A 25134-nucleotide genomic window follows, 5' to 3' on the forward strand; every position below is an offset into this window, starting at 1 on the left:
TCCCCCAGTGGGTGGGTTTCATCCCCTTAAAGGGCCAGACCGCCTTAAAATGCCAAGTCGGCTGGGTTTCATCCCCTTAAAGGGCCAGAGCGCCTTAAAATCCCCCAGTCGGGCGGGTTTCATCCCCTTAAAGGGACAGAGCGCCTTAAAAGTCCCCCAGTGGGCGGGTTTCATCCCCTTAAAGGGCCAGAGCGCCTTAAAATCCCCCAGTCGGGTGGGTTTCATCCCCTTAAAGGGCCAGGTCTCCTTTCAAACACCCCTTTAATGGCTGAACAACCTGAAAAGCGCTTTGAACACCGCTTCACACCCATTGCCAAAGGCCCTGAGAACCCTTCAGGCTCCTTAAAGGGCCAGACTCCTTTAAAAACCGTCTTCAGGGGGCCTGACCCCCTTTAGAGCCCCTGTGAGGGGCCCACTCCTCTTAAAGGGCCAGAGCCCTTTAAAATCCACCCCCCTTGTGGATCCCACTCCTCTTAAAGGGCCAGAACCATTTAAAAGCCGTCTTAAAGGGGCCTGACCCCCCATTAGAGCCCACCTGTGGATCCCACTCCTCTTAAAGGGCCAGAACCATTTAAAATCCACCCCCCTTGTGGATCCCACTCCTCTTAAAGGGCCAGAGCCCTTTAAAATCCACCCCCCTTGTGGATCCCACCCCCCATTAAAGAACCAGACCCCTTTAACAGCCCCTCCCCCCCTCTTAAAGGGCCAGACCCTCTTAAAGGACCCCCCCAAGCCCCTTTAAACCTCGACACCCCCCCCCCCAAAATCCGCGCCTGGGGCTCCCCCGTGCTGGCGTGACCCCGCCCACCGGGGGCGTGGCTGTAACGAGGCCACGCCCACAGATCAAACAGCGGAGTGGGCGTGGCTTGGCACGTTGATTGATCGCTGTGGGCGTGGCCTGGCACGTTGATTGACAGGCGTGTGCATGGCCTGACGCGCGCGTTGCCAATGTGGGCGTGGCGTGGCACGTTGATTGACAGGTGTGTGCATGGCCTGACGCGCGCGTTGCCCGATGTGGGCGTGGCTTGGCGCGTTGATTGACAGTTGTGAGCGCCGCCTGACACGCGCGTTGCCCGATGTGGGTGTGGCCTGACGCGAGCGTTGCCCAAAGTGGGCGTGGTTTGGCGCGTTAATTGACGAGTGTGGGCGTGGCTTGGCGCGTCAATTGACGGCAGTGGGCGTGGCCTGCCGCGTTGTTTGACGGCAGTGGGCGTGGCTTGCCGCGTTGATTGACGGCTGTGGGCGTGGCCCGGCGCGTTGATTGACGGCCGTGTGCGTGGCCCGACGCGCGCGTTGCCCGGTGTGGGCGTGGCGTAGCACGTTGATTGACGGCCGTGGGCGTGGCGTGGCACGTTGATTGACAGGCGTGTGTGTGGCCTGACGCGCGCGTTACTCAATGTGGGCGTGGCTTGCCGCGTTGATTGACGGCCGTGGGCGTGGCTTGGCGCGTTGATTGACAGGCGTGGGCGAGGCCTGACGCGCGCGTTGCCCGCTGTGGGCGTGGCCTGCCCCGTTGATTGACGGCCGTAGGCGTGGCCCGGCGCGTTGATTGACAGGCGTATGCGTGGCCTGAAGCGCGCATTGCCCGGTGTGGGCGTGGCTTCCCGCGTTGATTGACTGGTGTGGGCGCGGCTTGGCGCGTTGATTGACAGGCGTGTGTGCGGCCCGAGGCGCGCGTTGCCCGATGTGGGCGTGGCTTGGCGCGTTGATTGACGGGTGTGGGCGCGGCTTGGCGCGTTGTTTGACATCAGTGGGCGTGGCCTGCCGCGTTGTTTGACATCAGTGGGCGTGGCCTGCCCCGTTGATTGACGGCCGTGGGCGTGGCCTGACCCCGCTGTGGGCGCGTCTCGCTCCGGCCCCGCCCCCGCTCGGAGCCGCGGCGGAATTTTGGGGCCGTTTGGGGCGGTTTTGGGGCCGTTTCGGGCGGATTTGGGGCCGTTTTGGGCCGGTCCCGGCGCCGCCATGGAGCGCGAGGAGCTGACCTACCTGGCCGTGCTGCTGGGCTCCATCCCCGTGGGCTTCGTGCTCAAGGAGCGCGGTGAGAGCCCGGCCCGCCCGCCCGCGGCTCCTGGGGGGGGAATTGGGGGGGTTTGGGGGGTTTGGGGGGATTTTGGGGGGTGCTGAGGGGAATTGGGGGGATCCTGGGGGGGTTTGGGGGGTGCGGGGGGGGTCTGGGGGGATCCTGGGGGGAATTGGGGGGATTTTGGGGGATCCTGGGGGGGTTTGGGGCGTGCCGAGGGGGTCTGGGGGGTGCTGGGGGGAATTAGGGGGTTCTCAGGGGAATTGGGGGAATCCTGGGGGGGTTTGGGGGGTGCGGGGGGGGTTTGGGGGGATCCTGGGGGCAATTGGGGGGTTCTCAGGGGAATTGGGGGGATCCTGGGGGGGTTTGGGGGGTGCGGGGGGGAATTGGGGGAATTGGGGGGATTTTGGGGGATCCTGGGGGGGTTTGGGGCGTGCCGAGGGGGTTTGGGGGGTCCTGGGGGGGTTTGGAGGGTGCTGAGGCAGTTTGGGGGGTGCTGGGGGGGTTTGAGACGTGCCGAGGGGGTTTGGGGGGTCCTGACGGGATTTTGGGGGGTTCTGAGGGGATTTGGGGGGTTCTGAGAGATTTTTTTAGGGGGTTCTGAGGGTTTTGAGACGTCCCGAGGGGATTTGGGGGGATTTTGGGGGTGCTGAGGGGATTTGGGGGTTCTGAGGGATTTTTTTGAGGGGTTCTGAGGGGGTTTGAGACGTCCCAAAGGGGGTTTGGGGGCTCCTGAGGGGATTTGGGGGGTGCTGAGGGATTTTGGGGGTCCTGAGGGGATTTTGTGGGTCCTGAGGGGATTTTGGGGGTCCTGAGGGGAATTGGGGGGATCCTGAGGGGGTTTTGGGGGGGTTCGAAGGGTCCTGAGAAGTTTTGGGGGGTTCTGAGGGGATTTCGGAGTTTCTGGTGGGATTTGGGGGGTCCTGAGGGGTTTTGGGGGTTTCTGAGGGGTTTAGGGTGGGTTCTGAGGGCATTTGAGACATCCTGAGGGGATTTGGGGGGTGCTGGAGGGATTTGGGGGGTGCCGAGGGGGTTTGGGGGGTTCTGAGGGATTTTTTTGGGGGGTTCTGAGGGGGTTTAGGGGTGCTGAGGGGGTTTGGGGGGATTTGGGGGGTTCTGAGGGATTTTTGGGGGGTCCTGAGGGATTTTTTTGGGGGGTTCTGAGGGGATTTGGGGGTCCTGAGGGGGTTTGGGGGGTGCTGGGGGGGTTTGGGGGGATCCTGGGGGGAATTGGGGGGTGCTGTGGGGGTTTGGGGGTCCTGAGGGGGTTTGGGGGGATTTTGGGGGGTCCTGAGGGGATTTTGGGGGGTCCTGAGGGATTTTTTTGGGGGGTTCTGAGGGGTTTGGGGGGTTCTCAGGGGTTTTGGGGGGTTCTGAGGGATTTTTTTGGGGTGTTCTGAGGGGGTTTGAGACGTCCCGAGGGGATTTGGGGGGTCCTGAGGGATTTTTTTCAGGGGTCCTGAGGGGGTTTGGGGGGTCCTGAGGGGTTTGGGGGGTGCTGAGGGGATTTGGGGGGATTTGGGGAGGTCTGAGGTGGTTTGGGGGATCCTGAGGGGGTTTGGGGGGGTTTGGGGGGTCCTGAGGGGGTTTGGGGGGATTTGGGGTGTTCTGAGGGGGTTTGAGACATTCTGAGGGGATTTTGGGGGGGGTCCTGCGAGGTTTTGGGGGAGTCTGGAGGGATTTTGGGGGAAATCCTCAGGGATTTTGGGGAGTTCTGAGAGGTTTGTGAGGGGATTTGGGGGGTCCTGAGGGGATTTGGGCAGTTCTGAGGGTCCTGAAGGATTTTGGGGGGAATCCTCAGGGATTTTTGGGGGTTCTGAGAGGTTTGGGGGGGTTGTGAGGGTCCTGAAGGATTTTGGGGGGAATCCTGAGGGGTTTTGGGGGGCTTCAAGGGTCCTGAGGGGGTTTGAGGGGTTCTGAGAGGATTTGGGGTGAAACGTGAAGGATTTTGGGGTGTTCTGAGGGGATTTGGTGGTCCTGAGGGATTTTGGGGTGTTCTGAGGGGATTTGGGGGGGATTTGAGGGGATTGGGGAGAAACTTGAAAAGTTTGGGAGGATTTCGAGGGGATTTGGTGGTCCTGAGGGATTTTGGGGTGTTCTGAGAGGATTTGGGGTGAAACTTGAAGGATTTTGGGGTGTTCTGAGGGGATTTGGGGTGAAACTTGAAAAGTTTGGGAGGATTTCGAGGGGATTTGGTGGTTCTGAGGGATTTTGGGGGGTTCCTGAAGGGGGTTTGGGGGGGTTTCGAAGGTTTTGGGGCGTTGTGAGGGTCTTAAAGGATCATGAGGGGATTTGGGGTGAAACTTGAGGAATTTTGGGAGAATCCTGAGGGATTTTAGGGTGTCCTGAGGGATTTTAGGGTGTCCTGAGGGGCTTTGGGGTGGTCCTGTGGGAATTTGGGGGTTTTGGGGAGTTCTGAGGCGATTTTGGGGGAATCTTGAGGAATTTTGGGGTGTTCTGAGGGGTTTGGGGGGGTTGTGGAGGACCTTGATGGGTCCTGAGATGTTTTGGGGGAATTTGGGAAATTTAAGGGAGATTTTGGGGGGATTTGGGAATTTCAATAGAGATTTGGGAATTTTAAGTGACATTTTGGGGGATTTTGGAAATTTAAAAGAGATTTTGGGGGGATTTGGGAAACTTAAGGGAGATTTTGGAGGGATTTGGGAATTTTAAATGAGTTTTTTTGGGGACTTTGGGAATTTTAAGGGAGATTTGGGAGATTTAAGGGAGATTTTGGGGGATTTGGGAAATTTAAGGGAGATTTTGGGGGATTTGGGGACATTTTGGGTTGTTTTGAGAGGTTTTGGTGCAGTTTCGGGTTGTTTTGAGAGTTTTTTGTGGATTTTTGGGGTGTTTCGAGAGGTTTTTGTGGATTTTTGGGTTGAGAGATTTTTGGTGCATTTTTTGGGTTGTTTTGAGAGGTTTTTTGTGGATTTTTGGAATATTTTGGGGTGTTTTGTGAGGGTTTGGTACATTTTGGAGTGTTTTGGGTTTTTTGTGGATTTTTGAGTTGTTTTGGGTTGTTTTGAAAGGTTTTTGGGGTGGTTTTGGGTTGAGAGGTTTTGGTGGATTTTTAGGATATTTTGGGTTGTTTTCAGAGGTTTTGGTGCATTTTTTGGGATATTTTGGGGCGTTTTGAGAGGTTTTTGGTGCATTTTTGGGGCGTTTTGAGATGCTTTGCTGCATTTTTTGGGTTGAGAGATTTTTGGTGCATTTTTGGGGTGTTTTGAGAAGTTTTTGGTGCATTTTTGGGGTGTTTTGAGAGGTTTTTGTGGATTTTGGGGATATCTTGGTTGTTTTGAGAGGTTTTTGGGATATTTTGGTTGTTTTGAGAGATTTTGGTGCATTTTTGGGGTGTTTTGGGAGGTTCTGGTGGATTTTGGGACATTTTGGGATGTTTTGGGAGGTTCTGGTGGATTTTTGGGACATTTTGGGGTGTTTTGGGAGGTTCTGGTGGATTTTTGGGACATTTTGGGGTGTTTTGGGAGGTTCTGGTGGATTTTTGGGGTGTTTTGAGAGGTTCTGTTGGATTTTTGGGATATTTTGGGGTGTTTTGAGAGGTTCTGGTGGATTTTGGGACATTTTGGGGTGTTTTGGGAGGTTCTGGTGGATTTTTGGGACATTTTGGGGTGTTTTGGGAGGTTCTGGTGGATTTTGGTTCATTTTTGGGGTGTTTTGGGAGGTTTTGGTGGATTTTGGGACATTTTGGGATGTTTTGAGATGTTCTGGTGGATTTTTGGGACATTTTTGGGAGTTTTGAGATGTTCTGGTGGATTTTGGTGCATTTTTGGGGTGTTTTGGGAGGTTCTGGTGGATTTTGGTTCATTTTTGGGGTGTTTTGGGAGGTTTTGGTGGATTTTGGGACATTTTGGGGTGTTTTGGGAGGTTCTGGTGGATTTTGGGACATTTTGGGTTGTTTTGGGAGGTTCTGGTGGATTTTTGGGACATTTTGGGGTGTTTTGGGAGGTTCTGGTGGATTTTGGTTCATTTTTGGGGTGTTTTGGGAGGTTTTGGTGGATTTTGGGACATTTTGGGGTGTTTTGAGCAGTTCTGGTTGATTTTTGGGGCGGTTTTAGGTTGTTTTGAGGTTTTTATATTTTTGGGGCGTTTTCAAAGGTTTTTGGCGCATTTTCGTGTTGTTTTGTGGCTTTTTGCTGCAAATTTGGGGCCTTTCCAGGAATTTGGGGTTTTGAAACCTTCTCGGTGCATTTCGGGGTTCCTTTTCTTGCTTTGGGCGCATTTTTGGTGCATTTCGGGCGTTTTTGGTGCATTTTTGGTGCATTTCGGGCGTTTTTGGTGCATTTTTGGGTATTTTTGATGCCCCGCCGCGTTTTTGGGCTATTTTTGGATGTTCCGATGCGTTTTCGGGGCGTTTTCGGGATGTTTCGTGGCGTTTTTGGGCTGTTTTGGGCTCTTTTGGGGCGTTTTTGGGGTATTTTTGGGCTGCTTCGTTGGGCTTTGGGGTATTTTAATGTTCTGCGGCGTTTTGGGGGCAATTTTTGGGTTTTTCGGCGCGTTTTGGGGGCGCTTTCGAGGCGTTATAAGCCACTGGGGGTTGCTATGAAGGTTTTTCTCGCATTTTTAACTTATTTCCAAAAGATTTTGGGGCATTTTGGAGCTTTTTGGAGGAAGTTCAGGGGAGCTCGGAGGAATTTGAAGTTGTTTTGAAGGTGTTTCGTTGCATTTTTGGGGGTATTTTTGGAGGTTTTGGTGCATTTTGGGGTATTTTCTGGATATTTTGGTGGATTTTGGGTTATTTTGGGATATTTCGGTGCATTTTGCTGCATTTTTGGTGCATTTTGGGGGTACTTTCGGGGTGTTTTGAGCCATTTGAGGTTGTTTTGAAGGGTCTTTGGCATTTTCGGGTATTTTGGTGCATTTTTGGTTAATTTTTGGATACTTCTGTGCATTTTGGTGTACTTTTTGGATGTTTCGGTGCATTTTGGTGTATTTTTCATATTTTTGGTGCATTTTTGGGCTATTTTTTGGCTGTTTTGGGGTTTTTTTGATATTTCAGTGCAATTTGGGGGTATTTCTGGATATTTCTGAGTTTCGGGGGTATTTTGGACATTTCAGTGCATTTTGGGATAGTTTTTGGATATTTCTGTGCATTTTTGGGCTATTTTTGGGCTATTTTGGTGTACTTTTGGATATTTCAGTGCATTTTGGAATTGTTTTTTGATATTTCTGTGCATTTTGGTGTATTTTTTGAATATTTCTGCATTTTGAGGGTATTTCGGACATTTCAGTGCATTTTGGGATAGTTTTTGGATATTTTTGTGCATTTTCGGGGTATTTTTTGACATTTCGGTGCATTTTGGGGGTATTTCTGGATATTTCTGCATTTCGGGGGTATTTTGGATATTTCAGTGCATTTTGGGGATATTTTGGGATATTTCTGTGCACTTTGGGTTATTTTTTTGTCTATTTTTGGATATTCCTGTGCATTTTGGGGTCTTTTTTGGCTGTTTTGGGGTACTTTGGGCTGTTCCTGTGCATTTTTGGGGTACTTTGGGATATTTCAGTGAATTTCGGGGGTACTTTGGGATATTTCAATGCATTTTTTGGCTATTTTTGGGCTGTTTTGGGGTACTTTGGGCTGTTCCTGTACAATTTTGGGGCACTCTGGGGCTGCTCCCGAGCCCCGGGCAGGTTTTGGGGTGCTCATGTCCCCTTTTGGGGTGCCCCTGTCAGGTTTTGGGGTGCCGGGGCAGGTTTTGGGGTTCCCCTGTTCCCTTTGGAGGTGCCCCGTCCCCTTTTGGGGTCCCCTGACCCATTTTGGGGTCCCCTGACCCGTTTCGGGGGTCCCTGACCCGTTTTGAGTTCCCCTGACCCATTTTGGGGTCCCCTGACCCATTTTGGGTCCCCCTGACCCATTTTGGGTCCCCCTGACCCATTTTGGGTCCCCCTGACCCATTTCGGGTCCCCCTGTCCCCTTTCGGGGTCCCCTGACCCATTTCGGGGGTCCCTGACCCATTTTGGGTCCCCCTGACCCATTTTGGGGTCCCCTGACCCATTTTGGGTTCCCCTGACCCATTTCGGGATCCCCTGACCCATTTTGGGGTTCCCCTGACCCATTTCGGGGTCCCTGACCCATTTCGGGGGTCCCTGACCCATTTTGGGTTCCCCTGACCCATTTCGGGGTCCCCTGACCCATTTTCGGGTTCCCCTGTCTGGTTTCGGGGTCCCCTGACCCATTTTGGGTTCCCCTGACCCGTTTCGGGTTCCCCTGACCCATTTTGGGGATCCTCTGACCCATTTCGGGGGTCCCTGTCCGGTTTTGGGGTTCCCCTGTCTGGTTTCGGGTCCCCCTGACCCATTTCGGGTCCCCCTGACCCATTTCGGGGTCCCCTGTCCCATTTTCGGGGTCCCCTGACCCGTTTCGGGGTTCCCTGTCCGGTTTTGGGGTTCCCCTGTTTGGTTTCGGGGGTCCCTGACCCATTTCGGGGTCCCCTGACCCATTTCGGGTTCCCCTGACCCATTTTGGGGTCCCCTGACCCATTTCGGGGTCCCCTGACCCATTTTGGGGTCCCCCTGACCCATTTCGGGTCCCCCTGACCCATTTTTGGGTCCCCCTGTCCCCTTTCGGGGTCCCCTGACCCATTTTGGGTTCCCCTGACCCATTTCGGGGTCCCCTGACCCATTTTGGGGTCCCCTGACCCATTTCAGGGTCCCCTGACCCATTTCGGGTTCCCTGACCCGTTTCGGGTTCCCCTGTCCCATTTTCGGGGTCCCCTGACCCATTTTGGGGTCCCCTGTTTGGTTTCGGGGGTCCCTGACCCATTTCGGGGTCCCCTGACCCATTTCGGGTTCCCCTGACCCATTTTGGGATCCCTGACCCATTTCGGGTTCCCCTGACCCATTTCGGGATCCCCCTGACCCATTTTGGGATCCCCTGACCCATTTTGGGGTCCCCTGACCCATTTCGGGTTCCCCTGACCCATTTCGGGTTCCCCTGACCCATTTCGGGGTCCCTGACCCATTTTGGGGTTCCCCTGTCCGGTTTTGGGGTTCCCCTGTTTGGTTTCGGGATCCCTGACCCGTTTTTGGGGTCCCCCAGGCCCGCGCTGGCGGCAGTTTGGGGGCGCCGCGGTGGGCGCGGGGCTGGCGCTGCTGACCTGCGGCCCCCACGTGCTGCACTCGCTGGGCACCGCGCTGGGCACCTGGGCGCTGCTCACCTGCCTGCCCAGGTGAGACCCGGGGGGCCCTGTCCCATTTTGGGGGGTCCCTGTCCCGTTTGGGGGGTCCCTGTCCCATTTTGGGGTCCCTGTCCCGCGCTGGGCACCTGGGCGCTGCTCACCTGCCTGCCCAGGTGAGACCGGGGGGCCCTGTCCCATTTTGGGGGGTCCCTGTCCCATTTTGGGGGGTCCCTGTCCCCTTTTGGGGGGTCCCTGTCCCATTTTGGGGGGTCCCTGTCCCATTTTGGGGGGTCCCTGTCCCATTTTGGGGGGTCCCTGTCCCGCGCTGGGCACCTGGGCGCTGCTCACCTGCCTGCCCAGGTGAGACCCCCTCGCCCTTTTGGGGGGTCCCTGGCCCCTTTGGGGGGTCCCTGTCCCATTTTGGGGGGTCCCACAGCCCCTTTGAGGGGTCCCTGTCCCGCGCTGGGCACCTGGGTGCTGCTCACCTGCCTGCCCAGGTGAGACCCCCTCGCCCTTTTGGGGGGACCCTGGCCCGTTTGGGGGTCCCACAGCTCCTTTGGGGGGTCCCTGTCCCCTTTTGGGGGGTCCCTGTCCCATTTGGGGGGTCCCTGTCCCATATTGGGGGGTCCCTGGCCCCTTTTGGGGGGGGTCCTGGAGCCATTTGGGGGGACCCTGGCCCCTTTGGGGGGTCCCTGGCCCCTTTTGGGGGGTCCTTGGGCCCTTTTGGGGGTCCCTGGCCCCTTTGGGGGGGACCCTGGCCCCTTTGGGGGGTCCCACAGCCCTTTTGGGGGGTCCCTGTCCCCTTTGGGTGGGGTTTCACAGCCCTTTTGGGGGTCCCTGTCCCATTTTGGGGGTCCCTGGCCCATATTGAGGGGTCCCACAGCCCCTTTGGGGGGTCCTGGAGCCTTTTGGGGGATCCCAAAGCCCTTTTGGGGGTCCCTGTCCCATTTTGGGGGGTCCTGGAGCCATTTGGGGGGTCCCTGGCCCATTTGGGGGGTCCCTGGCCCCTTTGGGGGGTCCCACAGCCCTTTTGGGGGGATCCCAGTCCCATTTTGGAGGGTCCCAGCTCCATTTTGGGGGCCCCAACTCAGTTTTTGGGGGTCCCAGCTCCATTTTGGGGGTCCCAGTTCCATTTTTGGAATCCCAGCTCCATTTTGGGGATCCCAGCTCCTTTTTGGGGGTCCCTGACCCATTTTTTGGGGTCCTTTACCCTTTTTGGGGATCCCAGCTCCATTTTGGGGGTCCCAGTTCCATTTTTGTGGGTCCCAGCTCAGTTTGGGGGCTCCCAGCTCGGTTTTGGGGGTCCCTTACCCTTTCTTGGGGGTCCTTTACCCTTTTTGGGGGTCCCAGCTCCATTTTGGGGGTCCCTGACCCATTTCTGGGGATCCCAGCTCCATTTTGGGGGTCCCTGACCCATTTTTGGGGGTCCTTTACCCTTTTTTTGGGGTCCCAGCTCCATTTTGGGGGTCCCTGACCCATTTTTGGGGGTCCCGGACCCATTTTGGGGGTCCCTGACCCATTTTTGGGGGTCCCAGCTCCATTTTGGGGGTCCCTGACCCATTTTGGGGGTCCCTGACCCATTTTTGGGGGTCCCAGCTCCATTTTGGGGGTCCCTGACCCATTTTGGGGGTCCCAGCTCCATTTTGGGGTGTCTGGAGCCTTTCCTCCCCTCCCCCCCGGGTTTGGGGCTCGTTATCAGCCGAGCTCGTTATTGCTTAATTAGGGCCAGGGTGACGGGGGGGGGAATTTGGGGGGACTCAGACACATTTTGGGACCCCCCCAAATTCTCTGAGGGGGGAAAATTTGGGGAGGGGTTCAAAGACATTTTGGGACCCCCAAATTCTCTATTGGGGGGGGGGATTTTTGGGACCCCCCCCAAATTCTTTGTGGGGTGATTTTTGGATTCCCCAAATTCTCTCTGGGGGGGCTCAGAGATATTTTGGGACCCCCAAATTCTCTATGAGGGCGTGGGGAAATTTGGGGGGGCTCAGAGATATTTTGGGACCCCCAAATCCCTTATTGGAGGAATAATTTTTGCCCCCCCCCCAAATTCTCTCTGTGTGGGGATTTTTGGATCCCCCCAAATTCTTTCTTGGTGGTGGGGGGGGGATTTTTGGGACCCCCCAAAATCTGGGAGGGAATTTTAGAACCCCCAAATCCTCTCTGGGGGGGACTCAGACATTTTGGGACCCCCCCCAAATTCTGTGTTGGTGTGGGGATTTTTGTGACCCCCAAATTCTCTCTGGGGGGGCTCAGAGACATTTTGGGACCCCCAAATTCTCTGTGAGGGCGTGGGGAAATTTGGGGGGGCTCAGAGATATTTTGGGACCCCCAAATTCTCTGTGAGGGCGTGGGGAAATTTGGGGGGCTCAGAGATATTTTGGGACCCCCAAATTCTCTGTGAGGGCGTGGGGAAATTTGGGGGGCTCAGAAATATTTTGGGACCCCCAAATCCCTTATTGGAGGAAGAACTTTTACCCCCCCCCCCCCCAAATCCCCAGTGGGCTGGGCTGGGATTTTGGGGTTCGGGGGAGGATTTTGGGGTTCGGGGGAGGATTTTGGGGTGCCCCAAATTCAGGGGGACCCCCCAAAACCCGCAGGCACAGCGGGGGGGCGGCGCTGCTCTGGGTTTTCGGGTACCTGCTCTTCTTCCGCACCGCCCGGCTCTGGGGGCTGCCCGAGCCCCCTCCCCACGCCAACGCCCTGCAGCTGCTGCTCACCCTCAAGGTGAGATTTGGGGGGTCCTGGGGGATTTGGGGGGTCCTGAGTTGATTTGGGGGGGATTTGGGGGGTCCTGGGGGGGATTTGGGGGGTCCTGGGAGGATTTGGGGGGTCCTGAGTTGATTTGGGGGGGATTTGGGGGGTCCTGGGAATGATTTGGGCGGTCCTGGGGGGGTTTGGGGGGTCCTGGGGGATATTTAGGGGGTCCTGGGGGGGTTTTGGGGGGTCCTGGGGGGATTTAGGGGGGGATTTGGGGGGTCCTGGGAGGGGTTGGGGGGTCCTGAGTTGATTTGGGGGGGATTTGGGGAGTCCTGGGGGGGATTTGGGGAGTCCTGGGGGGGGTTTGGGGGGTCCTGGGGGGATTTGGCTCTGGGGGCTGCCCGAGCCCCCTCCCCACGCCAACGCCCTGCAGCTGCTGCTCACCCTCAAGGTGAGATTTGGGGGGGTCCTGGGGGGATTTGGGGGGTCCTGGGAGGATTTGGGGGGGATTTGGGGGGTCCTGAGTTGATTTGGGGGGGATTTGGGGGGATTTGGGGGGTCCTGGGGGGGTTTGGGGGGGTTCTGAGTTGATTTGGGGGGGATTTGGGGGGTCCTGGTGGGATTTGGGGAGTCCTGGGGGGGATCTGGGGAGTCCTGGGAGGGTTTTAGGGGGTCCTGTGGGGGTTTGGGGGGTCCTGGGGGATATTTGGGGGGTCCTGGGGGGGTTTGGGGGGTCCTGGGGGGATTTGGGGATGATTTGAGGGGATTTTGGGGGGTTCAGGGGAAATTTTGGGGTGATTTTGGGGAGTTCAGGAGTGATTTTTGCAGGGTCCCGGGCTGATTTTGGGGCTGATTTTGGGATGAATTTGGGGTGAATTTCGGGGGTTCCAGGGCTGATTTTGGGGCTGATTTTGGGGTGAATTTCGGGTGTTCCAGGGCTGATTTTGGGGTGAATTTCGGGGGTTTCAGGGCTGATTTTGGGGTGAATTTCGGGGGTTCCAGGGCTGATTTTGGGGCTGATTTTGGGGGTTCCAGGGCTGATTTTGGGGTGAATTTCGGGTGTTCCAGGGCTGATTTTGGGGTGAATTTCGGAGGTTTCAGGGCTGATTTTGGGGTGAATTTCGGGGATTCCAGGGCTGATTTAGGGGCTGATTTTGGGGTGAATTCGGGGGTTCCAGGGCTGATTTTGGGGCTGATTTTGGGGTGAATTTGGGGGTTTCAGGGCTGATTTTGGGGCTGATTTTGGGGTGAATTTCGGGGGTTCCAGGGCTGATTTTGGGGTGAATTTTGGGTGTTCCAGGGCTGATTTTGGGGCTGATTTTGGGGTGAATTCGGGGGTTTCAGGGCTGATTTTGGGGCTGATTTTGGGGTGAATTTTGGGGGTTCCAGGGCTGATTTTGGGGTGAATTTTGGGGGTTTCAGGGCTGATTTTGGGGCTGATTTTGGGGTGAATTTTGGGGGTTCCAGGGCTGATTTTGGGGTGAATTTGGGGGTTCCAGGGCTGATTTTGGGGCTGATTTTGGGGTGAATTTCGGGGTTTCAGGGCTGATTTTGGGGTGAATTTCGGGGGTTTCTGGGCTGATTTTGGGGTGAATTTGGGGGTTCCAGGGCTGATTTTGGGGCTGATTTTGGGGTGAATTTCGGGGGTTTCAGGGCTGATTTTGGGGTGAATTTTGGGGGTTCCAGGGCTGATTTTGGGGTGAATTTCGGGGGTTCCAGGGCTGATTTTGGGGCTGATTTTGGGGTGAATTTCGGGGGTTCCAGGGCTGATTTTGGGGTGAATTTTGGATGTTTCAGGGCTGATTTTGGGGCTGATTTTGGGGTGAATTTCGGGGGTTCCAGGGCTGATTTTGGGGCTGCAATCACAGAAACGCTGCCTGGCCACCAGGCGGCGCTGCGCCTCCCCGAGGGGGCGTGGCCTGCCCTGACCACCCCCACAAATCTGAATAAAAGGGGGCGTGGCCTGACCGAGGCCCCGCCCCCAGATGGCCAGCCTGGCCAGTGACACGCAGCAGCTGCGGGAGGCGGAGCTTAAGGGCGTGACGTCAGAGGAGACGCGGCTGCTGATTGGCTCGCTGCGGCGCGTGCCCAGCCTGATTGACATCCTGTGCTACAGCTACTGCTACCTGGGGCTGCTGACAGGTGAGGGCGGGGCCCCAGGGGGAATTTGGGGCAAATTTGGGGGATTTTGGGGGTGGGGATCCCAGAAGGAATTTTGGAGGGTCCCACAGAGGATTTTGGGGGTCCCAGAAGGAATTTTGGAGGGTCCCACAAAGGATTTTGGGGGTCCCAGAAGGAATTTTGGAGGGTCCCACAGAGGATTTTGGGGGTCCCAGAAGGAATTTTGGAGGGTCCCACAAAGGATTTTGGGGGTCCCAGAAGGAATTTTGGAGGGTCCCACAAAGGATTTTGGGGGTCCCAGAAGGAATTTTGGGGGGGAATCCCTGAGGGGATTTTGGGCCATCCCAGAAAGAGTTTGGGGGGATTTTTGGGGGGGATTTTTGGGGGGGATTTTGGGTGGTCCCAAAGGGAATTTTAGGGGGAACTCCGAGGGAGTTTGGGGGGGAATTTTGGGAGGTGCCACTGAGGATTTTGGGGGAATTTTGAGGGGATTTTGGGGCTTTCTAACTGCACCACCTGCGTGCCATTTATGTCACCTGTGTGCCATTTAAGTGCCACCTCTTTTCTCACCTGTGTGCCATTTATGTCACCTGCGTGCCATTTATGTCACCTGTGTGCCATTTATGTGTCACCACTGTCTCACCTGTGTGCCATTTGTCACCTGTGCCACCTGCGTGCCATTTATGTGCCACCTGATCTTACCTGTGTGCGTTTATGTGCCACTCACGTGTCATTTGTGCCACCCGTGTGCCATGTCTTTGTCACCTCTTTTCTCACCTGTGTGCCACCTGGTCTCACCTGTGTGCCATTTATTTATGTGCCACCCGTGTGCCATTTATTTGTCACCTCTTTTCTCACCTGTGTGCCATTGATTTCTGTGCCACCTGCACCATTTCCCTCACCTGTGCCCACCTGCGCCATGTCCCTCACCTGTGTGCCATTGATTTCTGTGCCACCTGTGCCACCTGCACCATTTCCCTCACCCGTGTGCCATTGATTTCTGTGCCACCTGCACCATTTCCCTCACCCATGTGCCATTCATTTCCGTGCCACCTGTGCCACCTGCACCATGTCCCTCACGCGTGCCCACCTGCACCATTTCCCTCACCTGTGCCCACCTGCACCATTTCCCTCACCCGTGTGCCATTCATTCCCGTGCCACCCGTGCCCACTTGCACCATTTCCCTCACCCGTGCCCACCTGCACCATGTCCCTCACCCGTGTGCCATTCATTCCCATGTCACCTGCACCATTTCCCTCACCTGTGTGCCATTGATTTCCGTGCCACCTGCACCATGTCCCTTACCCGTGTGCCATTCATTTCTGTGCCACCTGCACCATTTCCCTCACCTGTGCTCACCTCCACCATGTCCCTCACCTGTGTGCCATTGATTTCTGTGCCACCTGCACCATGTCCCTCACCCGTGTGCCATTCATTTCCATGCCACCTGCACCATTTCCCTCACCTGTGTGCCAGTGATTTCCATGTCACCTGTGCCCACCTGCACCATGTCCCTCACCTGTGTGCCATTCATTTCCGTGCCACCTGCACCATTTCCCTCACCTGTGTGCCATTCATTTCCGTGCCACCTGCTCCATTTCCCTCACCCGTGTGCCATTCATTTCCATGCCACCCATGCCCACCTGCACCATGTCCCTCACCTGTGTGCCACTGATTTCCCTCACCTGTGTGCCATTCATTTCCGTGCCACCTGCACCATGTCCCTCACCCGTGCCCACCTGCACCATTTCCCTCCCCCGTGTGCCATTCATTTCCGTGCCACCTACACCATTTCCCTCACCTGTGCTCACCTGCACCATGTCCCTCACCCGTGTGCCATTGATTTCTGTGCCCACCCGTGCCCACCTGCACCATTTCCCTCACCTGTGCCACCTGCACCATTTCCCTCACCTGTGTGCCATTCATTTCCATGCCACCTACACCATTTTCCTCACCTGTGTGCCAGTGATTTCTGTGCCACCTGCACCATTTCCCTCACCTGTGTGCCATTGATTTCCATGTCACCTGTGCCACCTGCACCATTTCCCTCACCCGTGCCCACCTGCACCATTTCCCTCACCTGTGTGCCATTGATTTCTGTGCCACCTGCACCATGTCCCTCACCCGTGTGCCATTCATTTCCATCTCACCTGCACCATTTCCCTCACCTGTGCCCACCTGCACCATGTCCCTCACCCGTGTGCCATTCATTTCCGTGCCACCTGCACCATTTCCCTCACCCGTGCCCACCTGCACCATTTCCCTCACCTGTGTGCCATTCATTTCCATTCCACCTGCACCATTTCCTTCACCCGTGCCCACCTGCACCGTGCCCCTGACGCGTGCCCCGTGCCCGCAGGTCCGTTCTACCGCCTGGGCACGCACCTGGACTGGGTGTGGGGCCCGCCGGGGCCGCCGGCGCTGGGCCGGGCGCTGCGCCGCGTGCGCTGGGCGCCGGCGCTGGGCGCGCTGGGGCTGCTGGTGGGCCGGGCGTGGCCGGCGGGCGCCGCGCTGCGCCCCGACTTCGCCGCGCGCGCCTGGCCCGCCCGCCTGGCACACATGGTGCCCGTGTTCCTCGCCCTGCGCCTGCGCCTCTACGTGGGATGGCTCTGCGCCGAGGCCGGCTGCCTGGCCGCGGGGCTGGGCGCGTACCCCAAATGTGCCCGGGCACGGCCGGGACAGGGACCCACGGTCAGCTGGGAGCGCCCCAAAAAGTGAGTGACACCCTGGGGACATCATTGGGGTGCAGGGGGTGTGGGGCTGGGCGCGTACCCCAAATGTGCCCGGGCACGGCCGGGACAGGGACCCACGGTCAGCTGGGAGCGCCCCAAAAAGTGAGTGACACCTTTGGGGTACAGGGACATTGGGGTGCAGGGGATGTGGGGCAGGCCGTGTACCCCAAAGGGAGCGCCCCAAAAAGTGAGTGACACCCTGGGGACATCATTGGGGTGCAGGGGGTGTGGGGCTGGGTGTGTACCCCAAATGTGCCCGGGCACGGCTGGGACAGGGACCCACGGTGCCATGGGAGCGCCCCAAAAAGTGAGTGACACCTTTGGGGACATCATTGGGGTGCAGGGGGTGTGGGGCTGGGTGTGAACCCCAAATCTGCCCGGGCACGGCCGGGACAGGGACCCACGGTCAGCTGGGAGCGCCCCAAAAAGTGAGTGACACCTTTGGGGTACAGGGACATTGGGGACATTGGGGTGCAGGGGATGTGGGGCTGGGCGCGTACCCCAAAGGGAGCGCCCCAAAAAGTGAGTGACAACATGGAGGACATCATTGGGGTGCAGGGGATGTGGGGCTGGGTGTGAACCCCAAAGGGAGCGCCCCAAAAAGTGAGTGACACCCTGGGGACATCATTGGGGTGCAGGGGGTGTGGGGCTGGGCGTGTACCCCAAAGGGAGCGCCCCAAAAAGTGAGTGACACCCTGGGGACATCATTGGGGTGCAGGGGGTGTGGGGCTGGGTGCAAACCCCAAAGGGAGCGCCCCAAAAAGTGAGTGACACCTTTGGGGTACAGGGACATTGGGGTGCAGGGGATGTGGGGCTGGGTGTGAACCCCAAATCTGCCCGGGCACGGCCGGGACAGGGACCCACGGTCAGCTGGGAGCGCCCCAAAAAGTGAGTGACACCCTGGGGACATCATTGGGGTGCAGGGGGTGTGGGGCTGGGTGTGTACCCCAAATCCGCCCGGGCCTGTCCTTGTGTCACCCGTGTGTGTCCCCATGTCCTACCCGTGTGTCCCCATGTCCCAGGCATGTCCCACGCATGTCTCACCGTTCCAGGTGGTCCGATGTCCCCGAGGAGCAGTGGGATTTCGAGGCCATCCGCACGGTGTGGCACAGACGGGGGGTGTCTGTGTCCCCATGTCCCACACATGTCCCACACATGTCCCACGCGTGTCCCACGCGTGTCTCACCGTTCCAGGTGGTCGGATCTCCCCGAGGAGCAGTGGGATTTCGAGGCCATCCGCACTGTGGGGCACAGACGGGGGGTGTCTGTGTCCGCCATGTCCCACACATGTCCCACACATGTCCCACACGTGTCCCAGGCGTGTCCCACGCGTGTCTCACCGTTCCAGGTGGTCGGATGTCCCCGAGGAGCAGTGGGATTTCGAGGCCATCCGCACGGTGTGGCACAGACGGGGGGTGTCTGTGTCCCCATGTCCCACCCATGTGTCCCCATGTCCCAGGCGTGTCCCACGCGTGTCCCACGCGTGTCTCACCGTTCCAGGTGGTCGGATGTCCCCGAGGAGCAGTGGGATTTCGAGGCCATTGCACGGTGTGGCACAGACAGGGGTGTCTGTGTCCCCATGTCCCACCCATGTGTGTCCCCATGTCCCATGTGTGTCCCACGCGTGTCCCACGCGTGTCTCACCGTTCCAGGTGGTCGGATGTCCCCGAGGAGCAGTGGGATTTCGAGGCCATCCGCACGGTGTGGCACAGACGGGGGTGTCTGTGTCCCCCATGTCCCACACATGTCCCACGCGTGTCCCACACATGTCCCACACGTGTCCCACGCGTGTCTCACCGTTCCAGGTGGTCAGATCTCCCCGAGGAGCAGTGGGATTTCGAGGCCATCCGCACGGTGTGGCACAGACTGGGGGTGTCTGTGTCCGCCATGTCCCACACATGTCCCACACGTGTCCCACGCGTGTCCCACGCGTGTCTCACCGTTCCAGGTGGTCGGATGTCCCCGAGGAGCAGTGGGATTTCGAGGCCATCCGCACGGTGTGGCACAGAGTGGGGGTGTCTGTGTCCGCCATGTCCCACACATGTCCCACACGTGTCCCACACGTGTCCCACGCGTGTCTCACCGTTCCAGGTGGTCAGATCTCCCCGAGGAGCAGTGGGATTTCGAGGCCATCCGCACGGTGTGGCACAGACTGGGGGTGTCTGTGTCCGCCATGTCCCACACATGTCCCACACGTGTCCCACGCGTGTCCCACGCGTGTCTCACCGTTCCAGGTGGTCGGATGTCCCCGAGGAGCAGTGGGATTTCGAGGCCATCCGCACGGTGTGGCACAGAGTGGGGGTGTCTGTGTCCGCCATGTCCCACACATGTCCCACACGTGTCCCACACGTGTCCCACGCGTGTCTCACCGTTCCAGGTGGTCGGATCTCCCCGAGGAGCAGTGGGATTTCGAGGCCATCCGCACGGTGGACCCGCGGGGCACGGAGCTGGGCCGGCGCTTCCGGGACGGGCTGCGCCGCTGGAACATGACGGTGCAGTGGTGGCTGGCGGCCTACGTGCACCGCCGGGGACCGCGCCGCTACCCGCTGCTCCGGTACCGCACCGGGGGACTGGGGGGACGGGGGGACTGGGGGGGACTGGGGGGGACTGGGAGGGAAATGGGAGGGACTGGGGGGGAAATGGGATGGAACTGGGATGGGACTGGGAGGGAGTGGGGGGGACTGGGATGGGACTAGGGGGGACTGGGGGGAACTGGGATGGGACTGGGATGGGACTAGGGGGGACTGGGAACACTGGGAGGGACTGGGATGGGACTGGGAGGGAACTGGGGGGGACTGGGATGGGACTGGGAGGGACTGGGAGGGAAATGGGAGAGACTGGGATGGGACTGGGATGGACTGGGAGGGACTGGGGGGGACTGGGAGGGAAATGGGAGGGACTGGGAGGGACTGGGGGGGACTGGGGGGGACTGGGGGATCTGGGAGGGAAATGGGAGAGACTGGGGGGGACTGGGATGGGACTGGGAGGGAACTGGGGGGGACTGGGAGGGACTGGGAGGGACTGGGGTGGGACTGGGAGGGACTGGGGGGGACTGGGATGGGACTGGGAGGGACTGGGAGGGACTGGGGGGGACTGGGAGGGACTGGGAGGGAACTGGGGGGGACTGGGAGGGACTGGGAGGGACTGGGGGGGACTGGGGGGGACTGGGATGGGACTGGGAGGGACTGGGAGGGACTGGGAGGGAAATGGGAGGGACTGGGAGGGACTGGGGGGGACTGGGATGGGACTGGGAGGGACTGGGGGGGACTGGGAGGGAAATGGGAGGGACTGGGGGGGAAATGGGATGGGACTGGGAACACTGGGAGGGAAATGGGAGGGACTGGGAGGGAAATGGGAGAGACTGGGAGGGACTGGGATGGGACTGGGATGGGACTGGGAGGGACTGGGAGGGAACTGGGGGGGACTGGGATGGGACTGGGAGGGACTGGGGGGGAACTGGGAGAGACTCGGGGGGACTGGGAGGGAAATGGGAGGGACTGGGAGGGACTGGGATGGGACTGGGATGGGACTGGGATGGGACTGGGGGGGACTGGGATGGGACTGGGGGGGACTGGGGGGGACTGGGGGGGACTGGGATGGGACTGGGAACACTGGGAGGGACTGGGATGGGACTGGGATGGGACTGGGAGGGACTGGGGGGGACTGGGAGGGACTGGGATGGACTGGGGGGGACTGGGATGGACTGGGAGGGACTGGGGGGGACTGGGAGGGACTGGGATGGACTGGGAGGGACTGGGAGGGACTGGGAGGGACTGGGATGGACTGGCATGGGACTGGGAGGGACTGGGGGTGGCTGGGAGAGACTGGGGGGGACTGGGAACACTGGGAGGGAAATGGGATGGGACTGGGATGGACTGGGGGGGACTGGGATGGGACTGGGATGGACTGGGGGGGACTGGGATGGGACTGGGAGGGACTGGGGGGGACTGGGAGGGACTGGGGGGGAAATGGGAGAGACTAACTCGGAGTACTGGGAGCACTGGGAGGGACTGGGAGCACTGGGAGGAACTAACTGGGAGTACTGGGAGAGACTGGGAGCACTGGGAGGAACTAACTGGGAGTACTGGGAGCACTGGGAGGGACTGGGATGGACTGGGAGCACTGGGAGGAACTAACTGGGAGTACTGGGAGAGACTGGGAGCACTGGGAGGAACGAACTGGGAGTACTGGGAGTTATTGGGAGCACTGGGAGGGACTGGGGGACACGGGGAGAAGGATGAAGGTTGGGGCACTGGGAGCTGAGTTTGTGAGATTGAATTTGGGACGTGTAAACTGAATTTTGGGTGCTGGGGCTGGACTTTGAGAGGTGCAAGCTGAATTTTGGGTTATTAGGCTGGACTTTGGGAGGTGTAAACTGAATTTTGGGTTATTAGGCTGGACTTTGGGAGGTGTAAACTGAATTTTGGGTTATTGGGCTGGACTTTGGGAGTTGTAAACTGAATTTTGGGTTATTAGGCTGGACTTTGGGAGGTGTAAACTGAATTTTGGGTTATTAGGCTGGACTTTGGGAGATGTAAACTGAATTTTGGGTGCTGGGGCTGGACTTTGAGAGGTGCAAGCTGAATTTTGGGTTATTAGGCTGGACTTTGGGAGTTGTAAACTGAATTTTGGGTTATTAGGCTGGACTTTGAGAGGCGTAAACTGAATTTTGGGTTATTAGGCTGGACTTTGAGAGGTGTAAACTGAATTTTGGGTTATTAGGCTGGACTTTGGGAGTTGTAAACTGAATTTTGGGTTATTAGGCTGGACTTTGGGAGGTGTAAACTGAATTTTGGGTGCTGGGGCTGGACTTTGAGAGGCGTAAACTGAATTTTGGGTTATTAGGCTGGACTCTGAGAGGCACAAACTGAATTTTGGGTTATTAGGCTGGACTCTGAGAGGCACAAACTGAATTTTGGGTTATTGGGCTGGACTTTGAGAGGTGTAAACTGAATTTTGGGTTATTAGGCTGGACTTTGAGAGGCGTAAACTGAATTTTGGGTTATTAGGCTGGACTTTGAGAGGTGTACACTGAATTTTGGGTTATTAGGCTGGACTTTGAGAGGCGTAAACTGAATTTTAGGTGCTTGGGCTGGACTTTGGGAGTTGTAGACTGAATTTTGGGTTATTAGGCTGGACTTTGAGAGGCACAAACTGAATTTTGGGTTATTAGGCTGGACTTTGGGAGGTGTAAACTGAATTTTGCGTTATTAGGCTGGACTTTGGGAGGCGTAAACTGAAATTTAGGTGCTTGGGCTGGACTTTGGGAGTTGTAAACTGAATTTTGGGTGCCTAAATTGAACTTTCTGTTGGGCAAGCTGCACTTTGCAGCGCACAAACTGAATTTTGGGTTATTGGGCTGGACTTTGAGAGGTGTAAACTGAATTTTGGGTTATTAGGCTGGACTCTGAGAGGCACAAACTCCATTTTGGGTGCATAAATTGAACTTTCTGTGGAGCAAGCTGCACTTCGCAGCGCACAAACTGAATTTTGGGTTATTAGGCTGGACTTTGAGAGGTGTAAACTGAATTTTGCGTTATTAGGCTGGACTTTGGGAAGTGTAAACTGAATTTTGCGTTATTAGGCTGGACTTTGGGAGTTGTAAACTGAATTTTGGGTGCCTAAATTGAACTTTCTGTTGGGCAAGCTGCACTTTGCAGCGCACAAACTGAATTTTGGGTTATTAGGCTGGACTTTGAGAGGTGTAAACTGAATTTTGGGTTATTAGGCTGGACTTTGAGAGGCGTAAACTGAATTTTAGGTGCTTGGGCTGGACTCTGAGAGGCGTAAACTCAATTTTGGGTGCCTAAATTGAACTTTCTGTGGAGCAAGCTGCACTTCGCAGCGCACAAACTGAATTTTGGGTGCTTGGGCTGGACTCTGAGAGGCACAAACTGAATTTTGGGTTATTAGGCTGGACTCTGAGAGGCACAAACTCCATTTTGGGTGCCTAAATTGAACTTTCTGTGGAGCAAGCTGCACTTCGCAGCGCACAACCCAAACTTCATACCGCTCGTGCCGAATTCGAGGCCGCACCAACACCGTTCAAACACCTCCCTGACCCCATTCCCCCCTTTTTTCCCCCCAAAAACCTCCCCCCTGCAGGAACGCCTGGACCATGCTGGCCTCGGCGTACTGGCACGGCCTGCACGGCGGGCAGTACCTGTCGTTCCTCAGCGTGCCGCTGTGGCTGGCGGCCGAGGCGGCGGCCGAGGCGGCGCTGGGCGCGCGTTTCGGGGCGCCGCTGGAGCGGCTGGGCGGCTGGAGGGGCTCGGCGCTGCGCGGGGCGCAGTGGTTCCTCAAGATGAGGGCGTTCGAGTACCTGAGCGTGGGCTTCGTGCTGCGCGGCGCCGCCGACACGCTGCGCTACTGGGCCTCGGTGCATTTCTGCCTGCACGTGCTGCCGCTGCTCATCCTGCTGGCGGCCGCGGGCAGCGGAGCGCGGGGAAGGGGGACGGGGAACGGGCGGGAGAACGGGCGGGAGAACGGGCGGGAGAACGGGCGGGAACGGGAGAATGGGCGGGAATGGGAGAATGGGCGGGAGCGGGAGAATGGGCGGGAACGGGAGAATGGGCGGGAATGGGAGAATGGGCGGGAGCGGGAGAATGGGCGGGAACGGGAGAATGGGCGGGAACGGGAGAATGGGCGGGAAGAGGGGAGGGGAAAAGGGCGGGAAGAGGGGAGGGGAAAAGGGCGGGAAAAGGGGCGTGAGGGGGAGTGCGGGGGAGGGGAGGAGACAGTGAGGAGGAGGCGGGAGCGCTGTGAGGGGGAGGGTGGGGAGCTCCTGAATCCTAAAATCCATGAGGGATGGGAGCCCCTAAATCCTAAAATTCAGGAGGCTAGGGAGCCCCTGAATCCTAAAGTTCAGGAGAGAGGGGAGCCCCTAAAATCTAAAATTCATGAGGGATGGGAGCCCCTGAATCCTAAAGTTCAGGAGGCTGGGGAGACCCTGAATCCTAAAATCCATGAGGGATGGGAGCCCCTGAATCCCAAAATTCAGGAGGCTGGGGAGACCCTGAATCCTGAAATCCATGAGGGATGGGATCCTCTAAATCCTAAAATTCAGGAGGCTGGGGAGACCCTGAATCCTAAAATTCATGAGGGATGGGAGCCCCTGAATCCCAAAATTCAGGAGGCTGGGGAGCCCCTGAATCCTAAAGTTCAGGAATGTGGGGAGCCCCTGAATCCTAAAATTCAGGAGGCTGGGGAGACCCTGAATCCTAAAATTCAGGAGGCTAGGGAGACCCTGAATCCTGAAACCCATGAGGGATGGGAGCCCCTAAATCCCAAAATTCAGGAGGCTAGGGAGACCCTGAATCCTAAAATTCATGAGGGATGGGAGCCCCTGAATCCCAAAATTCAGGAGGCTAGGGAGACCCTGAATCCTAAAATCCATGAGGGATGGGAGCCCCTGAATCCTAAAATTCAGGAGGCTGGGGAGACCCTGAATCCTAAAATCCATGAGGGATGGGAGCCCCTAAATCCCAAAATTCTGGAGGCTGGGGAGACCCTGAATCCTAAAGTTCAAAAATGTGGGGAGCCCCTAAATCCTAAAGTTCAGGAATGTGGGGAGACCCTGAATCCTAAAGTTCAAAAATGTGGGGAGCCCCTGAATCCTAAAGTTCAGGAATGTGGGGAGACCCTGAATCCTAAAGTTCATGAGGGATGGGACCCTATAAATCCTAAAATTCAGGAATTTGGGGAGCCCCTGAATCCTAAAGTTCAGGAATGTGGGGAGCCCCTGAATCCTAAAATCCATGAGGGATGGGATCCTCTAAATCCTAAAATCCAGGAGAGTGGGGAGCCCCTAAAATCTAAAATCCATGAGGGATGGGAGCCCCTAAACCCTAAAATTCAGGAATATGGGGAGCCCCTGAATCCTAAAATCCATGAGGGCGAGAACCTCCTAAATCCTAAAACCCCTGAGGGATTGGACCCCTCGAACCCCAAATTTCAGGAGGGCGGGGAGCCCCAAAATCCCCAAATTTCTGAGGGATGGAACCCCAAAAGTGATGCTGGGGAGCTGAGGAAGAGGAGGGACCCCGAGGGCCGGGCTGGGGATGAACCCCAAGAGCCAAATTTGGGGTGAGGATGAGGAGGCAGCACCCCAAAACTCTGTGAGGGGGGGGGGAGGAACCCCAGTGGAAAATGGGAGAAAAAACGCCCTGAACCCCCAAAATCCAAAATTGGAAATTGGGATCGGGGGGACCCCCGGGTGAGGAAGAGGAGGGACCCCAAAAATGAGAATTTAGGGGGTTCTCACCCCCCCCTGAACCCCAATAATCAGGAATGGGGAGGATTGGGGGGCTGTGGGCACCCCCTGGGGTTTTTTTTAGGGGTGTGGGGCTGTTTTTGGAAAAAGCCCCCCTAAAATTGAGACCAATAAAAGCTTTGAGTGACGCTCCGGGTGTGTTTGGTGCG

At 57.4% G+C, this 25134-nt stretch overlaps 1 protein-coding gene across 4 annotated transcripts; it reads left to right on the top strand.

The window, feature by feature from the left end:
• Positions 1 to 769: 769 nt before the first annotated feature.
• On the top strand, positions 770 to 25113 carry MBOAT7 (membrane bound acylglycerophosphatidylinositol O-acyltransferase MBOAT7). 4 transcript variants are annotated; one of them, XM_085565776.1, is made up of 8 exons: positions 770 to 2038; positions 9081 to 9210; positions 11760 to 11886; positions 13845 to 14001; positions 16341 to 16656; positions 16982 to 17020; positions 19091 to 19267; positions 22819 to 25113. In XM_085565776.1, exons 1-8 carry the CDS (start codon positions 1963 to 1965, stop codon positions 24800 to 24802), a joined length of 3006 nt encoding a protein of 1001 aa, XP_085421902.1. In that variant the 5' UTR covers positions 770 to 1962; the 3' UTR covers positions 24803 to 25113. The 4 variants fall into 4 exon arrangements, with proteins under 4 accessions (XP_085421902.1, XP_085421904.1, XP_085421900.1 ...); XM_085565774.1 differs by lacking the exon at positions 16982 to 17020 and having other exon boundaries at positions 772 to 2038; positions 16341 to 16695; XM_085565778.1 differs by lacking the exons at positions 9081 to 9210; positions 11760 to 11886; positions 16982 to 17020 and having other exon boundaries at positions 771 to 2038; positions 16341 to 16695.
• Positions 25114 to 25134: the final 21 nt, after the last annotated feature.

The sequence above is a fragment of the Lonchura striata genome, chromosome 37 (assembly GCF_050655825.1).
Source record: "Lonchura striata isolate lonStrDom1 chromosome 37, ASM5065582v1, whole genome shotgun sequence".
Lineage (NCBI taxonomy): Eukaryota > Metazoa > Chordata > Aves > Passeriformes > Estrildidae > Lonchura > Lonchura striata.